The 19,883-nt window shown below is 39.5% G+C and overlaps 1 protein-coding gene across 3 annotated transcripts in view; it reads right to left on the bottom strand.

Annotated features, from left to right (window-relative positions):
- The window catches only part of mast4 (microtubule associated serine/threonine kinase family member 4), a 141,406-nt gene that overhangs the window by 101,809 nt on the left and 19,714 nt on the right, over positions 1-19,883 (bottom strand). For all 3 annotated transcript variants that reach the window (XM_072673080.1, XM_072673073.1, XM_072673089.1), the window contains exons 2-3: positions 9,918-10,071; positions 4,715-4,824 (exon numbers count right to left, since the gene is read on the bottom strand). In XM_072673080.1, coding sequence (XP_072529181.1) covers positions 4,715-4,824; positions 9,918-10,071 — 264 coding nt within the window. The remainder of the gene's footprint in view (positions 1-4,714; positions 4,825-9,917; positions 10,072-19,883) is intronic.

Raw genomic sequence — 19,883 nt, 5'->3', positions numbered from 1 at the left:
ACTTGAATCACTGGTAGGAAAGACTAGGTGATACTAATTTCAAAGCTTTATTAATACTCAAACCTTGCTCATCTTAGCAGCTGCCCATCACTCTGTGCTTCGTGGGCATTAATTATTGTAAGCTTTAGTGTTTTCAGGTTCAGAGCTTTTGGACTTCAAAAGTCACTGTTGGACTGTGTAGCGACATCTGCACAAATATGACCTTCATGAAAAGAGTCGTCAGAAGAACCTTTTCTGCATCCTCACCACAAAGTCTAGCATCCGAAGTCTTTAAAGAACCATCTAACAAGATTGATGCATCGGAAACCAGTCCTGTGGACTGATGAAGATCAACTGTTTGATCACAATGAGCAACGGGCACAGGATTTCATTCAAAAGCACACCTCTCCAACTGTTAAGCATGGGGGCGGATCGATCATGCATTGGCCTTGCATTGCAGCCAAGGGCATCATTCTATAACGCCCCCAAACACACCTCAAAATCTTTAATGGACCACCTCAAGAGAAACAAGCTGGAGGTTTTCCTTAGCCCTCACGGTCCCCCAACCTAAACATCACCATTTAAAACTTGTGGACACACTTGGATATTTGGACAGACCTCAAAAAAGCAGCGCATGCAGGGCAGCTTAAGAATCTTACAGAACTAGATGCCTGATACAAAGAAGAAAGGACAAAAACCCTTTAAAGAAGAAGTAAAGGACTCTTTTACAAATGCATCTACAAGCCACAACACTTCCCAAAGGGAGTGTAACTATGTACTGATAAAGCAGGGTGCCCAAACCTTTGCTTCGGACCCCTTTCTTTAAGTTATGTTAAAACTAAAGGATGGGATAAAGATAACTTTTTTCAAACATTAAAGAAACATTTTACTTAACTTTTGGAAATCAGGTCATCCTCTACTGGCTTAACTATCGACTGTAACACATTTTGAGCAGAAATGCCCAAACATCACATGCCACTGTACATGAAAAAGGTTCTGGAAAACGATCATTATGAAAGTGAATTAGGATTGTGCAGCTGTGTGGAAGCCACATAAACATCGTTATGGACATTGAAAATAGGATTTAGGCTTTTTAAAGATAAACTCTCTATAGTGACCACAATATGATATAATGTACGCAGCTTCACACTGTTCAGTAGGTATTCAATAAATGCAGCAGATATCTAGCTGATCAGAGTTCCTCCCGCAGTGTATTCCTTTTTATCGCGGCCGTCCTTTACAACACGTACACTAGACGTCACCAAGTTTCAAAAGTCCAGCGAGAGATCCTGTGTCCCTTAGCAACCTGAGGTATTCAAAGAGATAGAGATAAGCTTCCAAGGGATGTATGTGTGTGACAGTGTGTGTGTGTGTGTGTGTGTGTACACAATGTGAATAACATCTTTCCAAGGTCACACATAAATCATCGCTTTAGTTCACAAGCAAACGGTTTTCGCTAAACACCGCTAACATTCCCAAGACATGCTCTCCCTCTTTATGTTCTGGGGGTACATCCAAAGGGAAAGGGGGTGGGTTGGGGAGGGGGGCATTAGCAATTCAATGGGAGTCCAACCAAAGCTGGATGGCCTGGTGAGCCAACATTGATTTTCACTGAGTCTGGTTTAGATGCAGGGGCATGTTAACGGACAGATAAAGCTAAACACTGCTCTCAGCGGCGAGAGCGAGAGAGAAAGAGAGAGAGCGAGAGAGAGAGAGAGCGAGAGAGAGAGAGCGAGAGAGAGAAAGAGAAAGCGAGAGAGAGAGAGAGAGAGAGAGAGAGAGAGAGAGAGAGAGAGAGAGAGAGAGAGAGAGAGAGAGAGAGAGAGAGAGAGAGAGTAAGAGAAAGAAAACACCCGCAACAGGAGAAAGATGGAAGAATGAAGAGTAAAGGAAAAGACAGAAAAGTAATGTTTCATTATATTTCATGTCAGTAAAGCCTTTTAAAAAGAACGCAGTTGAACTGAAGGAGATGGAGAGAAAGAACATGAGAGCAGGAGAACATTAAAGCTAGTGAAAGACAGTGTGCAACATGCTCTGTGAGAACCTAAAGAGAAAGCAAGAGAGGAAGCAAAAATGAGCAAAGAAAATCATGAGAAAGTAAGAAAGTGAGGGGAAAAAAGCAAAAAAAAAGCAAACGAAAGCATGAGAAAGCAAAAGAGCAAGAGATTAAAGAAAGTGAGATCAAAAACAAGCAAAAATGATTAAAGAAAAGCATGAGAAAGTTAGAAAGAGAGATGGGGAAAAAAGAAAAAATGAGCAAATTAAGCATGAGAAGACATAAATCACAAAGCGAAAGCTAGCGAAAATGAGCAAATGAGAGCAAAGAAGAAAGCAAGGGTCAAGAGAGCACAAGAAAGAGAAGGAAATGGAGATATAACGAGGTGGAGAGAGCAAAAGAAAAAGAAAGTGAGAGCAACATGAGCAAACGACAGCATGAGAAAGCAAGGGAGAGAGCATAAAAGAAAACGAGGGAAACGACAGGGAAAATGAACAAACGAAAGCATGAGAAAAAGCAAATGAGAGTTCCAGAAAGAATGCAAAAAAATAGCCAACACATGAAAATGAGACAACAAGCTAAGAGAAGACAAGCAAAGAGAAGACAAGCAAACGAAAGCATAAGAGAAAGCAAATGAGAAAGCAGAAAGAGAAAACCAAGCGAGAAAACAAGTGAAAACGACCAAATGAAAGCATGAGAGAGCATAAGAAAGAGAAAGCAAGAGAGATAAAACAAGCATAAATGAGAGAGAGAACAGCATCAGAGAGAGCAAGGGAGAGAGAGCATAAGAAAGACAAAGGGAGTGAGTGAGCGAGCATGAGTGAGTGAACGAGAATGCAGGGAATCTCAGGCTTTCAGGCTAGCTCAGACGAAGGCTTGGTGGGACCAGTCGCTGTACAATGCTGATGTCTGTGTGTTGCTCTGACCCTGGGCATTAATTTTAGCCGGACTCCTACACAGGGCCGGGCTGCGGCAGCGGAGAACCAAATAAGATGTGGCAGGAGATGGGGACTTCACAGCAGCCTGCTGACCTCCCAGGAGGAAGCTGACATATGCACCTCAGATGCTGCTTTTAGCAGCATGTGCCATTTGCTCAGGTAGCTCTGGAATATTTCGAAGGCGCGGCACTATATAAAAGTTTGTATCCAGTGCTGAAACATTCTGAAATCAAGGGTATTGACAGAGAGTTTGTCACCACTTTGCTGCAGCAACAGCTTCTGCACTCTTCTGAACTGGCTTTTAAGAGGGTCAGGCATTTGTATAGCGCTCCACCACCACTCCAGAGAAAGCAATTCCACTGTGGGGGATTTTATACGTAAGGTATTGGCCATGGTGACTCAGGGCTAAATGTGCAGCTGCTTTAGAGAGTCTCATTCCATCAGCTTCTATGCTTCTTAATGGCATGTAAATGTTTGGGCACCCCAGAAATGGCAGTTAATAGGAACAGTGAAGGTCAAGTTAAGGTCTGGTAAGAGACTACTTGTAGGATTGCCAGAAAGCCAAAGCAAAGGCCTTATTGACTACAAGAGACATTCAGGAAGGCTGTGCAGACTATGGAGTGGTGGTGCACTCTTCTTCTATGCAGGGACACCTGCACAAATATGACCTTCATGAAAGAGTCATCAAAACAAAACCTTGAACAAAATTCTGCATCTGAGATTTTCAAATAAACATCAAAACCAGACTGCATTTTCCAATATACCAAAGTCCTACAGACCAATCCAATTTAACTAGAACCTCTGGGCAATATTAGCAAAGATATGCCTGAAGAACATACCTGCTTAAAGTAAATTCAATCAATGTTATTAAAAAAAACACTTAATGTAATTATAGCAAGCAAGAGATATGCTTATAACATTCTTTTATGTTTTTTAAGGCTTTTACTGCATTTGCAGACTAGCTGGAGGTTTTCTAAAAACATTAAAAATCATTTAATCTAACACAGCACACCCGGGCAACAAGAAATGGCTGCCACTTGCCAGGTCCCAAATTTATAAATACTTCAAGCTAAAGGTGCCATGTTCAAATGTGTCTATCACAACTAAGTGAAAACATCAGAAAATTAAAGCTGAAATTCTGACCTAGCATCTCATCTTCATTTTCAATGAAAAAGGAAAACAAATGAATTGGCCTTGACTTTCTAGCATTTCAAGAGGTGACTATTTGCAGTATGCTTGTCTATAAACAAAAAGTAAAGTCATTCAGAAAATCAAAAGTAAAAAAATAAGTCATTTATCTACTGACAGCAAAAATCAAAAAAGAAAAAAAAAAGCCAAAGCCTTATTTTTCCATATTATTTCCAAGACTATATCTGTATTTTGCTTGTATTCAGCAGTTGCAACATGGTTATCTCCATAATACAAGAAATTGCCAGCTGTGGACAGCCCAATCACTGCTTCTCTACGTCGTGTCTGCATCAGTGACAGATGCATAATGTTACTGAATTGCAACCGATACGTTCCCAGGAAGCATCCGGCAAGTCCATTGTATTATAATAAAAGAGCTCCTTGTTCTCCATCAGAATGGCGGAGTCCATCAAAAAGACACAAAGTGATCCAGACAATGATGCATGTGTTTACCGATTAAAACACAACAGCGCCTCCCAGTGACTCAACAGGGATTCTACAACTGGAAAGTAACACCTGAGCCATTATAACGGAAATTACATGAGATCATTCAGATGGATGAAAACGGTCTTAACAAGGGTTAAACAGAGACAGGAAATGTAGAGGAACTTACCAAACTGGCGGTGAGGGAGGGAGCGGACTTGCCCAGGCTTTGGGAGCGCATGCGCACCAGGTTGGAGCTTTCAGACCCTGCGGTTGACAGGTACGGCAACAGGTACTTCCCTGAAAAGCGATCAACATGAACATTGAGCAGCGTCTCACAAAGGTTCTTTAAGGTTCATTTGGCTTTAACAGAAGCATTAGGACCATAAATCATTAGCCCCATCCTTAGCAAAACAATCCTCATAATCCAGCAGTGTTTCTGTTTACAAGAAGTTCACTGTTAGCATTTATATTATCATTTTTTCAGCACTTTATTCATGGTGTTAACAATTAGACTCCAGTAAATTTAATAATTCTGCTTTTTCATCATAAACATTCATCATGACTTTTCCCCACATGCTCTTTTTGGTGTATTATTGAAGTGGAATTCAATCAATTTGTCAAACTGCTTCAGTAAATAAAGGCTGATAATATTAAAAAAAGCTTTTAAGGGCATTAAATGTATCAGATGTCGGATTCCACTCCGCACTTCTGTGAACAATTCTGACTTCTGAATAATCCAAAAATGTAATGTGACATAATTGGAAACTTCAATTCAATTTCACCCCTCTCCCATTAACACTGCACAACATTTCATGAACCTCTTTAAAAGCTGCTGGGCTGTCAAGAGAAGCCCCTAAATAAACATTAGCATTACGCAACCTTTCATGGAGGCCTCTTTGGTTTTCAGTAGAAGTCCCTACAGGCTCAAGCTTAAAAAAGACTTACTAGTTAGGGTCTGAGGGCTGCTGTTTTCATGGGCTTAAAGGGTTAATGCGCTAAAAGCTTGGCCTAATCCATTTAGACAGGATCAAGAACCTGTAGAACTGTTACATAAGACACTGTCATAGGAAACATCAGTTCTCCACTAACTTTAAAGAATTTTTACTGCAATAAAATGTAATAATCAATAAACCATAAACCTACTGTTCCTCACTCATTCCTCTCTCTTCTCCACATAAACCAGTCAGCCTTAGCTGGAGACATTACAGTGGTGCTACAGTAGATGGCAGCAAGACACACATCATTAAAGATGATCAACTCTGTTAAAGTCTGAAAACTTTAAGGAAACAGAACGACTGTGCCAACAAGAAGTGGATGAATAATTGAAAATCATGACTTGGGACAGATTAACTTTCAAGGATTCTCCAGTACAGTGCTAAGAGTATTTGCACTTCCCTCCAGAGATCTTCTCTTTTTTGGAATAACTGTCACATTTGTTGCAAATCAAAGAACATTTAACAGAGGAGAAAGACAAACAGTAGTAAAACACAAAATACAGCTTATAAATGGCGAGTTACTCAAACAACCAATAAACGAAATTTAGTTCATAATTACAACCAATTTACGCTGGGGTTACAGTATGGGATTATTACCCTGATTTTAGCCCGATTCTCAGTCTGCAGATTTGTCAGAATTGACAGTTGAAGAGAGAATCGAGTAGTGTATGAAAGGCTCGGACTCAAATTTTCAAATTCATTATCAACTTATTTTTATTTTTATTTTATCTGACCTGAGTGTATACTGGTCAGCGACTAAATCTGAACAGGTCCCGTCAATAGCCAATGAAAACTGGGCACAAAAAGTGCAGTTTTTGGGAAGTTTCTTATTTTTAATTTCTGTTCCACCTTAAACAATGCAGCAGCTACATTATGTTACATTATGGCACAGCAGCACCATTTAAGGTGGAATGGGGGTTCGTATAAGAAGCTTCTGCCTCACATGTAAAATAGCCTATAATATGTCCTACCACACTCATTACTCACTTCCAACCCACTCTTCTCCACCCAGGACCTCACCCAAAGCTGCTTTCATGTTTTGATTTGGGTCAGTGCAAATCTGCATGTTGGACATTTTTTAGGAATGGGGTCATTTTTGGGGTCATTTAGGAATCCTTAGAAAATGACCCCAAGGAACATAACTATATGTTTGCCTGTGCATTAATCATGGTGTTCATTTTGTATTTCATATATTGATATATTGACATTCTACCTATGACCAGACTGTATTAGGCTTAATGAAATTCCAGACAGCATACCCTTGCCACGAGAGGTTCAACCAGGCCCCTGGTTCATGCCGTGATTCTAATTACAGTGGTCCTAAAGGTTATATTCTGATCACACATCATCTCTTCACTATTCATCTCACAATATCAAAATTCCTCCAAGGAGCCAACTTCACCTTAACCAAGCACTTCTTCCAATGACCTTTGCAGTGAGTGAACACCAGAAATCTAATTCAGTCCCCAAATATTTAAGTCATCAAAAAATCTAATTTAAAGCTTAAAAAAAAATACTAAAATTAGATGTTATACACAAGCAACAACACAGTAGTTAAACTGCTTAAAGAAAAAGGCACGCTTTTGATTTCCCCAACATTGCACTGCTTTTGTATGGCGCATTGGGCATTGTGGGCTTTCAAGGCTTATATTTCAAGTCATTCAAAGACTAACGGATGCTTATTTGTTTAGTTGTATAACCTGTATCTTTCTATTTTGTTGAACGAATGGCAAACATCCCAAATTTAAATCCACTAAACAGACAAAGGTATTGGGACACCTGCTTATTCCTTGTTTCTTTATACATATAATATTCTTTATACATATAATATTCTTTATATTTATAGAAAAAAAAGTTTATGCTGTTTTTGTTGGAGTAACTGAATTTTGGAGAATTGTCGTGAGGATTTGATTGCATTCAGCAACAAGATCACCACCTAACCGCATCCCAGTAAAAATATTGGATGGAGCGTCATCATTCCAGAGAACATTCCACTGTTCCAAAGCTCAATACTGAGCTTTATACCTAGTCTACGTCTGGTTTATCTGCTCCAGACAATCCTATTCTATTGGCTATACTTCTCTACAAAGGACCAGACAAGCTGTGTGTGTGCATTTACAATTGTATAATAAGTAATGGGTGCAAGTAAAAGCAGCTGAATGCATTCATTAGAAGAGGTGTCCACAAACATGTGGACATGTGGTGTAGGCATTTCACATGACTTCTTCAAGAAGAAATGTATATGGTCAGAAAACTGCAGTTTACTCCACTCTAACCTATCCTGCGATGTGGTTCGAGTTGCACTCATCTAAATATTAAACTCCAAGGCTGCCAAAACCAAAGGCCACCACACAAAAGATGGGACAATAGATGTTCTTCTGGAGGGTAAAGCGGGCTGATTAGAACGCCAGTTGCCTGTTCAATTCAATGCTTGTTGATGTGCATGGAGGGTGTATTCACAGTTAAGTGTTGTCTCGCTACTGTGTTGTCCTTTACATATCAATCAGCAGCTGTTTGGCCTCTCAACCTGAATAAAGAACCATCTTCTCCCCGGCAACACATCCAGTGCTGCACAAAAACACACACATGAACGCGCACGCACACACACATACACACAGATCTTATGGCTGTTTGGTTAACATTTTGTGGGGAGATGTTAACAAAACAGTGCATGTGTGCAATGATCTACTCAGTCATGCGTGGTCTATGGGCCTCAGCACGATCGTAGCCACACCTTTCTGAAATGCATTTAACACATTTTGTTTCGCCAGTACAGCTTAAAGGGGAATTGGCACAGGCGCAGCTCTCTCACACAGTTCAGCTCAAAAACATCCTACTACAATTTCCAGCTCGGAAGAGCCTGAGGACATGCCGTTTTTCCCAAAAGAAAAGAAGACTATCAGTTAATTAGAGAGAAATTTCGAAGATTCCTGCCCATCTCAGCCTGGTATTCCGCACTTCTCTTCCAGTAGGTACAGTAGGCATGTGTGCGCTGCAAATCCTGCGGACCTGCCCAGTCAATGATGGCAATGGAGTAAAAAACAGGATACAAGGGAGGAAAGAAGGGACTCCTGCTCTGTGTGGAAGAGGCGTTCATCCCAGTACTCAGGAAATGCCCATTTATCATCATGCGGTACAGCCACAGCTTTACAGTGCAGGTAGATTCTACGTTTTAGAGAGTACTCTAAAAGACTGGACAAACATTTCTGCAGACTTACTACTTGCAGCATTTTAAAACAAGGGATTTGTCCCCAATTGATAGTACTTTCCCTCCATTACATAGAGGTGGGTGGCAACCTTTAAACTGTTAACAGTTCTAATGGTGCCATTTCTTACTCCTGGGCTCCCCTTACAGTCGGGAAGTGTAATCCTTGGATTCACCCCTAAAGGGCACGTTTTAGCAACGTACGGCCAGTGGAGCATCAACATAACTTTGAAGCTGCTATTTTAAGGCAAATCCAGTGTTACTTTAAGAAGCAGAAAAGCCTGTGATCGGTTCCTTTCTACCCTGACCACTTCTCACCAAGCCCCACCTCCACATACATGCTTGTTATCCTTATCGCAGTTAAACTTCTTCTGCTTGAGCTACGCTTAGCATGGCATGTTGCTAATTTGCTTACTTCACTGCTTTAGCCTGGGACTTCAAAACGTAATACTTCTACTCAATATACTTGTCTTTTATTAAACAATACATTAATAAAACAATCAAAAAATGGCCCTTTACTGCTCTGTATGTAGAGGTAACCCATTCAGCAGTGCTCTTCAGTAGGTTCACATTTTTTCAGTAATATTTATGCTGTGATCTTTGCTGTCAGCGATAGTGTTGGGTTCCCATCTCAGCACAAATTTAGGATCACTGTTAAATAGTAGTAATAGTGAGCGTCCCCAAAAAAAAAAAAAAAAAAAAAAAAAAAAAAAAAAAACACACACTCTCTACCATTTAAAGCAATCCTACCAGGCTGCTGAAAAACTGATCTGGGGTCCGTCAGCTGCTCTGTACTCTGATCACTCTTACTTTCAGCAACTGCAACACTTCCTCTGCACAGCAGCTGTGCATCCACTCTCCCACTCTGCGATTTAAGAAGCAGAAAAGCCTCAGATTGCCTCGGTTCTAACCTGTCCACTCTTCACTGAGCCCCGCCTCCACACACTTGTTATGGACTCCTTAATGGCCATACTTTAAATGTGCTGAGAGAACAGGAGACCCACTTATAGTGAAAGGGATTGGCATTATAAAGAAATAGCCATAAGCTTTGTACTATGTATCTGAGTTGGAACACTGAAAAATACAACGATCACTGCAGCCATACTGGGGAATATACTCATTTATGTGCAAGATGATGTTCATGTCCTAACTTTGTGAAGATCACAGACCACCAATAGTGCTAGCATTACCTGTAAGAGCACCACCCAGGCTCCCACGACGGAGCTGTTTCCCATCTTCGCTGAGCTGCCGTTTGAATTTAAGCGCCAGGCCGGAGCCGCTGGACATCTCGGGGTTGCTCGTCTTGCGGAAGGCCACGGAGGGGGGGTACAGGATGTTATCCAGCTAGAGGAGAGGAAGACGACAAATAAACATAGACCTTAATCTGGGAAGCAACACACAAAGCTATAAAGAACTTATCTCCAGTAGCACCACAGATGGACTATTATACATGCACGCAATAATGGGAATACAAACTACTGTTCTGTTTAGAATCACAATGATTTGTTTCCTCAAGAGGAGGATCCACAAAAAACAAACAAACAAAATATATATATATATCTAATCACGCTGAGAAGTGTTGACAAGCTCAGTCCTTTTCCTCCATTTATGTCAAACTATTCCTTTGTGCAATATAAGATTCAGTCTCCAGAGGATTCATAGGAAATGACCAATGCCATAATCACTTGTACACATGCACAACAAGGGTAAAGGTTTTCTGAGCTCAATTACTGCTAACTGCTTTTCGATCATAACATTATTTATGTTGATTCACTAAAATTAGCTTTAAATTTCAAGCTACAGTGAAAAGCCTCACAACAGGGATTTCATATCCAGCTGGGTTTTAGAATGTTTACCCATTATGTCACTTATAATTTATGCCATTTAAAGCTCTCAAGCCACCAGTTCCTTCATTCCTACCACGTAGCTGCTGTATGATCTACATACTAGACCAACAAACATTTCATTCACTGTGTTGAACAATGCTGTGCACTGAGGACTAACCTATATTATATGGACAAAAGTATTGAAATGCCTGCACATCCACTTTTTCTTTGGAAATCTTCGGAAAGCTATTTATTATTTATTATTAAAAAATAAATAAATAAAGTTGCTTTTAAAAACTACTTTTTTCTTTCCTACTAGAGCTGTTCTCTGAGGAGTTGCATTTAGCGACAAGAGCGTCAGAATGTCTGATGAAGTCTGGACACAACTGGTTGAATGTGTGCTAATTATCATCTCAAACATCTGACCTTATTTTTTGTTGTACATTGAACTAAAAGGAGATCATTTGGTCATAAAGGCACTTTAATGGTCTTCCTCAACGAGTGACTTTGTATTAATGTACATTAACATGCAGTAGCTGTGTGGTTTGGGAGGTATTTCCAACATCACACAAACACAATGCCACAGTCCTATACCTCGGGCCTACTTGCGACCCACTAGCCACGACATTCTAACTACAGTGGACAGTCCAAAAATATGGTCACCCTAGCATTTGGCGATGATTAGGCACACATTCAACCAGATGTGACCAAACCTTTGTACTGCACATCCTTGCTGTCATGGAACAACCATTTTGGATGTTTTTATTTTTTCTTCCATTGAAAGTCCTTCTTCTATAAAGTTAACAATTTGGAGATACAAGGAGTTTGTGGGACAATTTTTGAAATTATTTTTTCTCCAACTAAAAGGCATTTTTGAAAGACAAGGCGGATAAACTTAGGTATTTATTTTCAGTCCTGGTCCATTTTCTATATTTGTGTGTTTAAAGTCTGCACACAAAAATACTAAATATTTTCCAGATATTTCCAGAGATACACTATATGGACATATATATCGGGACACCTGCTCATTCAAAATTAGGGGAATTTAAAAAACAAAAAAAGAAGTTTAGCATGCTTTGGTTGGAGTAACTGTCTTCACTGTCCAGGGAAAGCTTTCTACAAACTTTTGTGAGCATTGTTGTGAAGAGTTGATTGCATTCAGCGAAAATAATGTTAGCCAGGCCAGGAAGTTTGATGATCACCAGCCCCAACTTCATCCCCAACTCAACTCCTCTCAAAAGTTTCGGAAGGAGCACCACCATCATTCCAGAGAACACAGGTCTACTGCTTCACAGCTCATTGCTGGGGGCTTTATATCCCTCTAGCCCACACCTGGTATTAGGCATGGTGCCAATAGGTCCATGTTTATCTGCTCCAGAGAGTCCTGTTCTGTTGGCAGTACTTCTCTACAGGGACTAGACATGCTGTATATGTGCACTTGCACATCTGTGTCAGCGATGGGAGTAATGCAGTCCTGAGAATTGGGATTTTCTGGCCTTAAAGTTGGAAAACTCTCTCCAGAGATGTCAACATTGCTATGGAAGACGAGCAGGAAAGCTTTTAACAGATGTATTAGTTAGTTTTCTTACAGTTCTGGCAGAACTTCACTTTGATATCAGCCAAAGAAAACAAACCATCTCACATTATCTAAAAATCTGACCTTTTATCTCCAAGAAGATATCTTCCCTCAGATGAAAAAGCATTGTTTAGTTTCACCAGCTTCATGGACAGTGACCACAGTCCATGTTTATGGCTGCACAATGGAACAAATGATTTCAAAGCCATCCTGCCTTCAAGCAAGAGCTCTCCTATTGTCAACATCTCAAACACTGCCCTAGATGACGCCATCCAACAGCCCACTCTTAATCTCATTGTGCAAGAGTCAAAAGAAAACCATGTCCTGTTGAGAAACACCTCTCAGTGGGATGAGAGTACAGTAGCGGAAGAGTTTCCTCCAGACAAATGTAAACAAATCCAGCTTTGACTGGAAAGGGGAACACCCTCTCTTTGGAGGCGTGAGTAAAAGTCTGACTTGCTCTGTGTGGATCTAGTTTCAACAAGTCCAGCTGTCTTGAGTTCTGCAGACACACATGGACTGTAATAAATTTTCTACTGAAATAGGTGGTGACTGGTTAGCCTGACTGACTGGTTGTGTGTATGAGAAGGAAGAAGGTAGTAAACTTTGCCAAGTCATTTAGAGAAAAAATATATTCCCAAAGAAAAGGGATAATTACATTGCAATGACCCTGTCCAGGTGATCCTGTGGTCTGGAAACCAAGGCCAGGATGGGACACTGTCTATGAGAGTAGGCCAACCTCAAGAGAGATGATACAGGGACATGAAAGGAGAGAATGCCAAATGTAACAGATCCAGGGCCATCTGTTGACCTTCACACATTTTAAAGTCATTACATGATCATGAGGACACACATACTGACAGAATGTAAACTGAAGATTTAGGGTACTTTTTCCTTGAGTTTTGAAAATGCTTAGCAAAACTCAATATAATATAAAATAACAAAACTGTAACAAATATGTAGATTGTACACAAAAAAAAAATCAAACAACAATCACAAGCACCAAAGAAAGCTTACTACTTTTTACCCAATTTTTTTGAGTTGTGATACTAGGATCGGATATTGGTCCCGATACTAACAAAATTAGCTTGATTGGGTATCGGATAATGAGTCTGAGCCAAAGGACGGACCCATTCACGGAACCCAATTCTCGCGCCGTCTGTATTTTAGGCTTCATAACCCAGGATCTGAGTAACCTACAGTCATTATACACACATAGCAAACAGCAAGACTCCCCCTATTTAACCAGCATGGTCACCTCGACCCAGTCATCAACTATCAGCGAGTAATCCAGCTCGCCTTCCATATAAGGAGAACCAAGAAGAGAGGAGCTGCTCACTCCTCTTTAGTCTCACAGACGTCCAATTTCAGAATAAAAGTCCTGAGCCCAGACAGCACTGTGCCGAAGTCCAGCACAGTTATGCATTTTAGTGACCAATAAACAGAAATTAGGTTCATTAATATCTGTGTTCATTTGATATAGTTTGTTTTATAAAGTAATGAAGTAATGATTACGTCAATCCCGATGCCTTGAGTCTCTCACAGATGGTCAGGTGTATGGTTTATTAATGCTACAATGATATCAGATTGGTATTGGGTATTGGCCGATATGCAAAGTTCATGTATCCATATCTGTATCATAACAGAAAAAGATGGATCTGTGCATCCCTGCTATTTATAAAAATAGTTTACTAATGACTGAAAGTTTATGGGACAAGATTATCATACTGAAGATTTTTTTTACCCATTCCATTCATTAAAAGGGGTGTGCAAAAACATACAGACAGAAAAACATACATACGGACAGAGTGTAGTGGGGAGCACGTGAAAAGGCACTCAGCACACTCGAAAGATAGCATGGCTCCTCAGCTCTGATACAACAGCTAACAGAAGCTGCGAAGGAAGTGCCATTAACCCAGCCCTGTAAGAGCAAGGCAAGTTGTGCTCTCTCTGACTCTGGCTGCTGATGGCGTGGGTTTCAAACCAGCAATCCCCTCATCATCTTTTTTTTAATGTGCCACTAATACAATTAGCTACACAATTCTAGTACCCCACTACTGTGCAATTTCTTAAAACAGACATAGTCATAAACACCAGACATGCAACAGGGTTAAGGGCCTTGCTCAAGGGCCCAACAGCGGCAACTTAGTGGCTGCTGTACTATAGTAAAAGTAAGGGTACTGTCTCATAATCTAACTTAGTAGGAGATTGTTGCCATAACATACTTGAGACAAAGCAATAGAGAAAGTCTCAAATCCCCAACCCTGTGATCAATATCCCCAGTGCTCTAATCATCAAACCACCACTGCCAAACCAGTGATGAATGTAGTTGTATGGTTTAGATTTTTTGATGTACTGCATTTGCATGGATATTACATTTAAATGTTCATGTTCTGGTATAGACAGATACCAGCTTCAGGCTTGTGTCTTAGGCAGGCTTTTGCAATTTGCAAAGGGAGAATTGGGGGGGGGGGGTTTTCCACAGGGTCATGAGTCTTTGTTCTAGAATACTCTGCATCCTTTAATGGTCCCAGTGGCACTAGGCAGCAGTGTCCTGGGTTTATTATGTAATGGGTAGCCGCCTGAGTGAACACAGATATACAGTTTATTCCCCTCTGCCAGTGCGAATATCCACGAGGCGGGGCGTGTGGATTGCCGAAAACTAAACACTGCAGCCCAGGGAACGAATGTTAACAGTGTTTTAATTGGACTGAAGCCCGCCGGGTGTCTGTCCTTGGCCGCTGGCTTCAAGGCCTTTATCGTGAGGCACACAAACGAGATGGTAAATCAACGAGACTTCTCTAAAGTAAGGCACATCTAGAATAGGGCTGCACCTAATGCACCTAATGCCCCCCCCACCCCCTCAAGTAATCTAATGAATATTTATTTGATTAGTTGATTAATGTATCGATTTATGTAAAAGGAATTTGTGTGTGTGTCTGCTTGCTGAAAAAAAAAACAATGGAAAAAAAAAAAAACATTTTCTTTAATTCAACTCTTTACCTGAGATGTAGCATTAAAATGGTTATAACTTGGAATTACTTCATCTCTGGGGTAATATGTAGTTAAGGTAATCACTGGGTAATTTATTGCTGCATTAATGTAGAGCAAGGAAACAGAAACTCGCTGCAGAAATTTTCACTCGTATGTCAGAATAAGAATGTCTGATAATGCATGGTGCAACCATTACCATAACAGCAGCAGTGCAGACTTACAGTGCTATCATGCTGCCTTCTACACTTTAAAGTGTTGTTTTGGATAGAGACCCAACAGTGTGGTGCACTGTAAGCTTTGTAGAGGTTTAGTTTTAGCCACAGCTTGCTCCCCAGACAAATCCATGCCTGTGTCCCAAACTCAACACGTCTACTCTTTGAATACTACATCATTGAACGCATTTCTGATGGTGGTGCACTATTTTTAACCAATCTGGATGGTTCTATAATATGGTTTCTAAAATATTTTTATAATAGTTTTAATAATCTCCTGAATCTGTAGAGCCTGCCCTTTCTCTTGCCAGATCGTACGAAACACAGTGTTACAAGGCTGTGCCTCTGCCTCTTGCCCTTTACATACTATTTTATTCCTTCATTGCACTGCTTTTGTGAACTCTGGTAAACACCAAACATCAAGCATGTTTTTACAAGAATCTAAATTTTCCAGGTTTAGGGTCAGAGTATCTCTTTACACAGTGCTCTAGGTCTCACGGCTCTAGGTCACAGTGCTCAACTCTCAGCGTGTGAGCTGAGATTGTTCTGAACATTTTGATTTAAAACATGCAGGTATTATTTACTATGCAAGCGCTTCTAGAGACAAATTGAAGACTAATACCTTTAGACTCAATAGGTTAACATACTATTTAGTGTGGTAGTGTGTGGTTTGAGATTCAGCCTGATTACATTATAAACAGTTACAATAGACATTATAAAGACATTATAAAGTAGACATTATATTATCTCCAGGCGATGCCATAGAGGAACCATTTCTGGCTCCAAAATGAAGCTTTATTGTAAGAGAGATGTGAGTGTGAAGAAGCGCCACTTTGACTTCTTTAAATGATCACACCTACAGCTCTTTTATTACACATTCAAAAGTAACCAGATACTCAATTTTATGAGCGATTTAGACTACTGTCTTTTTTATGATGCTTCACGGTATACTTGTGGGATGAGCTAGAACTAGAGTGGTGTTTTGCTATCATCCAACATTTGACCTGACCTCATTAATACTCATTGAAATCAAATCCTCAGAAAAACCGTTGAAGCAGGTGTCTGCAAAAAAAAAAGAAGCATTAGACACTTACCAAATTTACTGCTGGCAAAAAAGATCTTATGTTGCCATAGCGACGTCTCGCAATGGTGGTATATACAGTACATCTTTGTCTGCAGCACAGTGCTTCACATTGTACAACTCATTTCCATTCTTAATGTGGTGGTAATTTAACCCAGGCCAGTGGGACACACAGCGGATAACATCTACGACAGCCTTTATTCACAGCATACCACAATGAGCTCAGAGCTGGGGACTTGCCAATGTTTTACATATCATGCGCAGGCACACAAACCACACACACACACCAAGTAATAAAAACACTAATCATCCATCTAGTGTTTACAGTCCAAGCTATGACTCATATTCAGAGGCATGAAGATCTACTGCAGACAGACAGATATATATAAAATTTCATAATTTTCACACGTTCAAAACTGTTTCATTATTGAAATGTAAACAAAATAATTAAGAGTGGTTTGACCTCATGTCATTTTATTTAGGGAAGTGGTGGTTCAGTAAAGAGCCGTAGGGCACCATAGAATGACTGGCCCTGTGCTCTGACCATAGCTTAACATGCTGGCATATTCAAATAGAAGACCTTTGATGTACTGTGCAAGCATTTAAGTATAATGGCATTAAGGCACCTTCATCTTCACATATTAAAAGCCACCAGTGAACCTACATGTCTTGGGTGTTTACATGCAAATGCTGATAACCTTCTACTAAGAAAGCGAGTGTAAAACATGCCTCAGACCTCTGTCAGAACTATCATAAAGTAATGTCTCAGGCTGATCCATTCATATTTTAATGTATAGTATATAATGATATACAACAGTTCGGGCCACACAAGCCGATTGGTTCAGAAGCGCTCTAACCGTGCTGTTATTTGGTCATGACCGCATGATTCTCTGACAGAAGCAAATGCTAACATTAAAACTTAAATAGCACATTCACAACTTACTGTATTTCTTTCTTTTTTTTTCAAGTTTTGGTTTATTTTTAGAACTGTCACCTTTTGTTACTTCAATGACACCATATAAGCTTCAGTATATATACGCCTGATCTACTTTTCATCCTTCATTTGATCCTTCCTTTCTTTTTCACGCTCCATTTTCGCTGTTGTCCTCCCTAAGCAAAAAGGGCTCTACATAGAAAGAGATTTTTTACACATTATAGTAGTATCCTTTTTGGTGATATATGCATATGCATCAACCAAAACATGTATATAATCTTATAAATCAACCTTAAACAGTCTTGTAATGGATCCAATGTTTCCACTGTGCTTAAACTAACCACCTTTTCTCCAGACATGGGCATGTACAATGTGAGTGTACGGCTATTACACAACTATCACACATCGCAATCAACATGCTACCAGCTCTCCTGCAATGCCTTTCACTTACACTCATGGCTGAGGGTTATAAAATAAATGTTCAGAAAGTGCTTTTGGTCTAAAACCAGCATGAAATCCACAAAGCAAACAAAAGCCATTAGTTACTCAACGCTATGGTCCTCAGATTAAGTAGGTGAGAGTGGAAATGAATGTGAATTGTGTGGAATTCTCTGTCAATGTGATGAGCTATGACGATCACTTTCCTTTAATCAGTCCAGGGTGCACTTTCACTCTAAAGCTCCTTTAAGCTCTCTATCTTCACACTGTCCCTCAAAAATTACACACCTGCACTGCAAGCACAAGTCCAGGATTTGTCCACCTGCTTAGCTCAGGACATCAGCAAAGCTGTCTGAATGAGAATGGTATAAACAGTTACATAATTAAATGTAGAAATCAGAGAGACAACAACACACAGTCTGCTTCAGTGAGAGGATTAAAGGGATAGATCAAGGGAAACATGCAACACAAACCTGTTTCTTCCACGGGCTAAAACTATTTCAGTGAAAGCAACTCTCCATTGTTTCCAAGGTTGGTTAAAGGACAGGTGAAATTCAGCTGCTCACAATACAGGATGGTCACACAGCCACAAACTAATTTTAAAAAATGAAACAGCAGAAGAATTGTGTGGTGTTTTAATAAAATATAGATACAAGTATAAGAACACTGTTGGAGTAACACATCCTTCCCACTGGCTCTGGGCACCAGGTATTACCATGTTGATTTACTTGACTTGACTCTTCATGGTTATAAGCAACCTTGCTGTGTAGTAAAGTGCACCACACTACAACCAAAACGCTCAATAAAAATACAAAATGACTTCATTTGGTAACAAGCAATTTAAGGAGCTTCCTTGTTTGATTTCCTATAAAAAAATGCTAAGCATTTCAGTGTGATTTTAATTTTATTAGACTTCACTCAAAAGCAGTTTTATTTAGTTTATTTAAATAACATCAATACGTTTAGGTTTATTGACTTATTTATTAAAAATTCACTCAAAACCCCTGTAGGGGTGACTTCATTTAATTTAATTGTTATTCACTCAAAATCACTTCTGATTCACTTTCATTTAAATACAATTCACTCCAAATAAATTTGGATTGAGTGGAAGTTACTTTCATTGAACTAAAATCCACTTATTTTCACTTAAATTCACTTAAAATCACTTGTTTGATTTCATATAAATAAAAATTAAAGGGTTTCAGTGGGACTAATTTCATTAGAATTCACTCAATCACTTTAATCAATGTACTTAATTGACAAAAAAAAATTTATTACTTAATTTAGATAAATAATTTAATTTCATTTAATTTGAATTTAATCAAAAGCAGTTTATAAGAAGGTCTTTTTATTTATTTGAATGAATTGAGCACATTACTCAACTATCTTATAAAGGTACTTTGCACATTTAATTAACTTCTTTAATAGTTAAGTTAATTAAGTGTGTTTAAATGTTTCTGAACCTTCTCAAATCAATGCAGGTAAATCACTACTTCCATTTTGAGATTTTTTTGCCCTCCCTACTTCTTGAGGTCAAAATAAAATGTTCTACAGCAGGCAAATGCAAACAGTGTGATTTATCCGTCTACAGCGGATTTATTGTTGAGTGTACTAATCTGTTGTGTACACATAATAATACAAGGGTGCGGAAACTACACTACTCCTTCAGGCAATAACTGAGCTAGAGCCCATCATAGACCAAATGAGTGACAGCCTGTCCACAATTCCATTTGGTCCAGTTCCGATCAGTCTTATTAGATTCTGCACTAGTAACCTCTGTCAATGCTGTCATTTTAAATAAGTCAAACTTTCACTTTGCAACAAGACACAAAACCCATCTCTGAATAAACACAGTCTTGAAAATAAAGACGCTTCAAACGGTTCTTTGAGAAATGCAATAGAAAAAAACAAACACGTCTGGCATGTAACCAAAAGAGGTCACTCTAGGGCACTGCTCAAAGAACCTCGAGAAGCATCTTTATTTTTAAGTTGTTGAAATCTGAGTCCTACTGATAAATGCAGCTAAGGCAGCTGTGGTGCAAACCAGTAAAACTTGGACATCATGATATTTGTTCTGCAACACAGTCCTACAGCT

Source organism: Salminus brasiliensis, chromosome 1 (genome assembly GCF_030463535.1).
Source record: "Salminus brasiliensis chromosome 1, fSalBra1.hap2, whole genome shotgun sequence".
NCBI classification, from domain to species: domain Eukaryota; kingdom Metazoa; phylum Chordata; class Actinopteri; order Characiformes; family Bryconidae; genus Salminus; species Salminus brasiliensis.
This window is presented reverse-complemented; position numbering and strand designations above follow the sequence as displayed.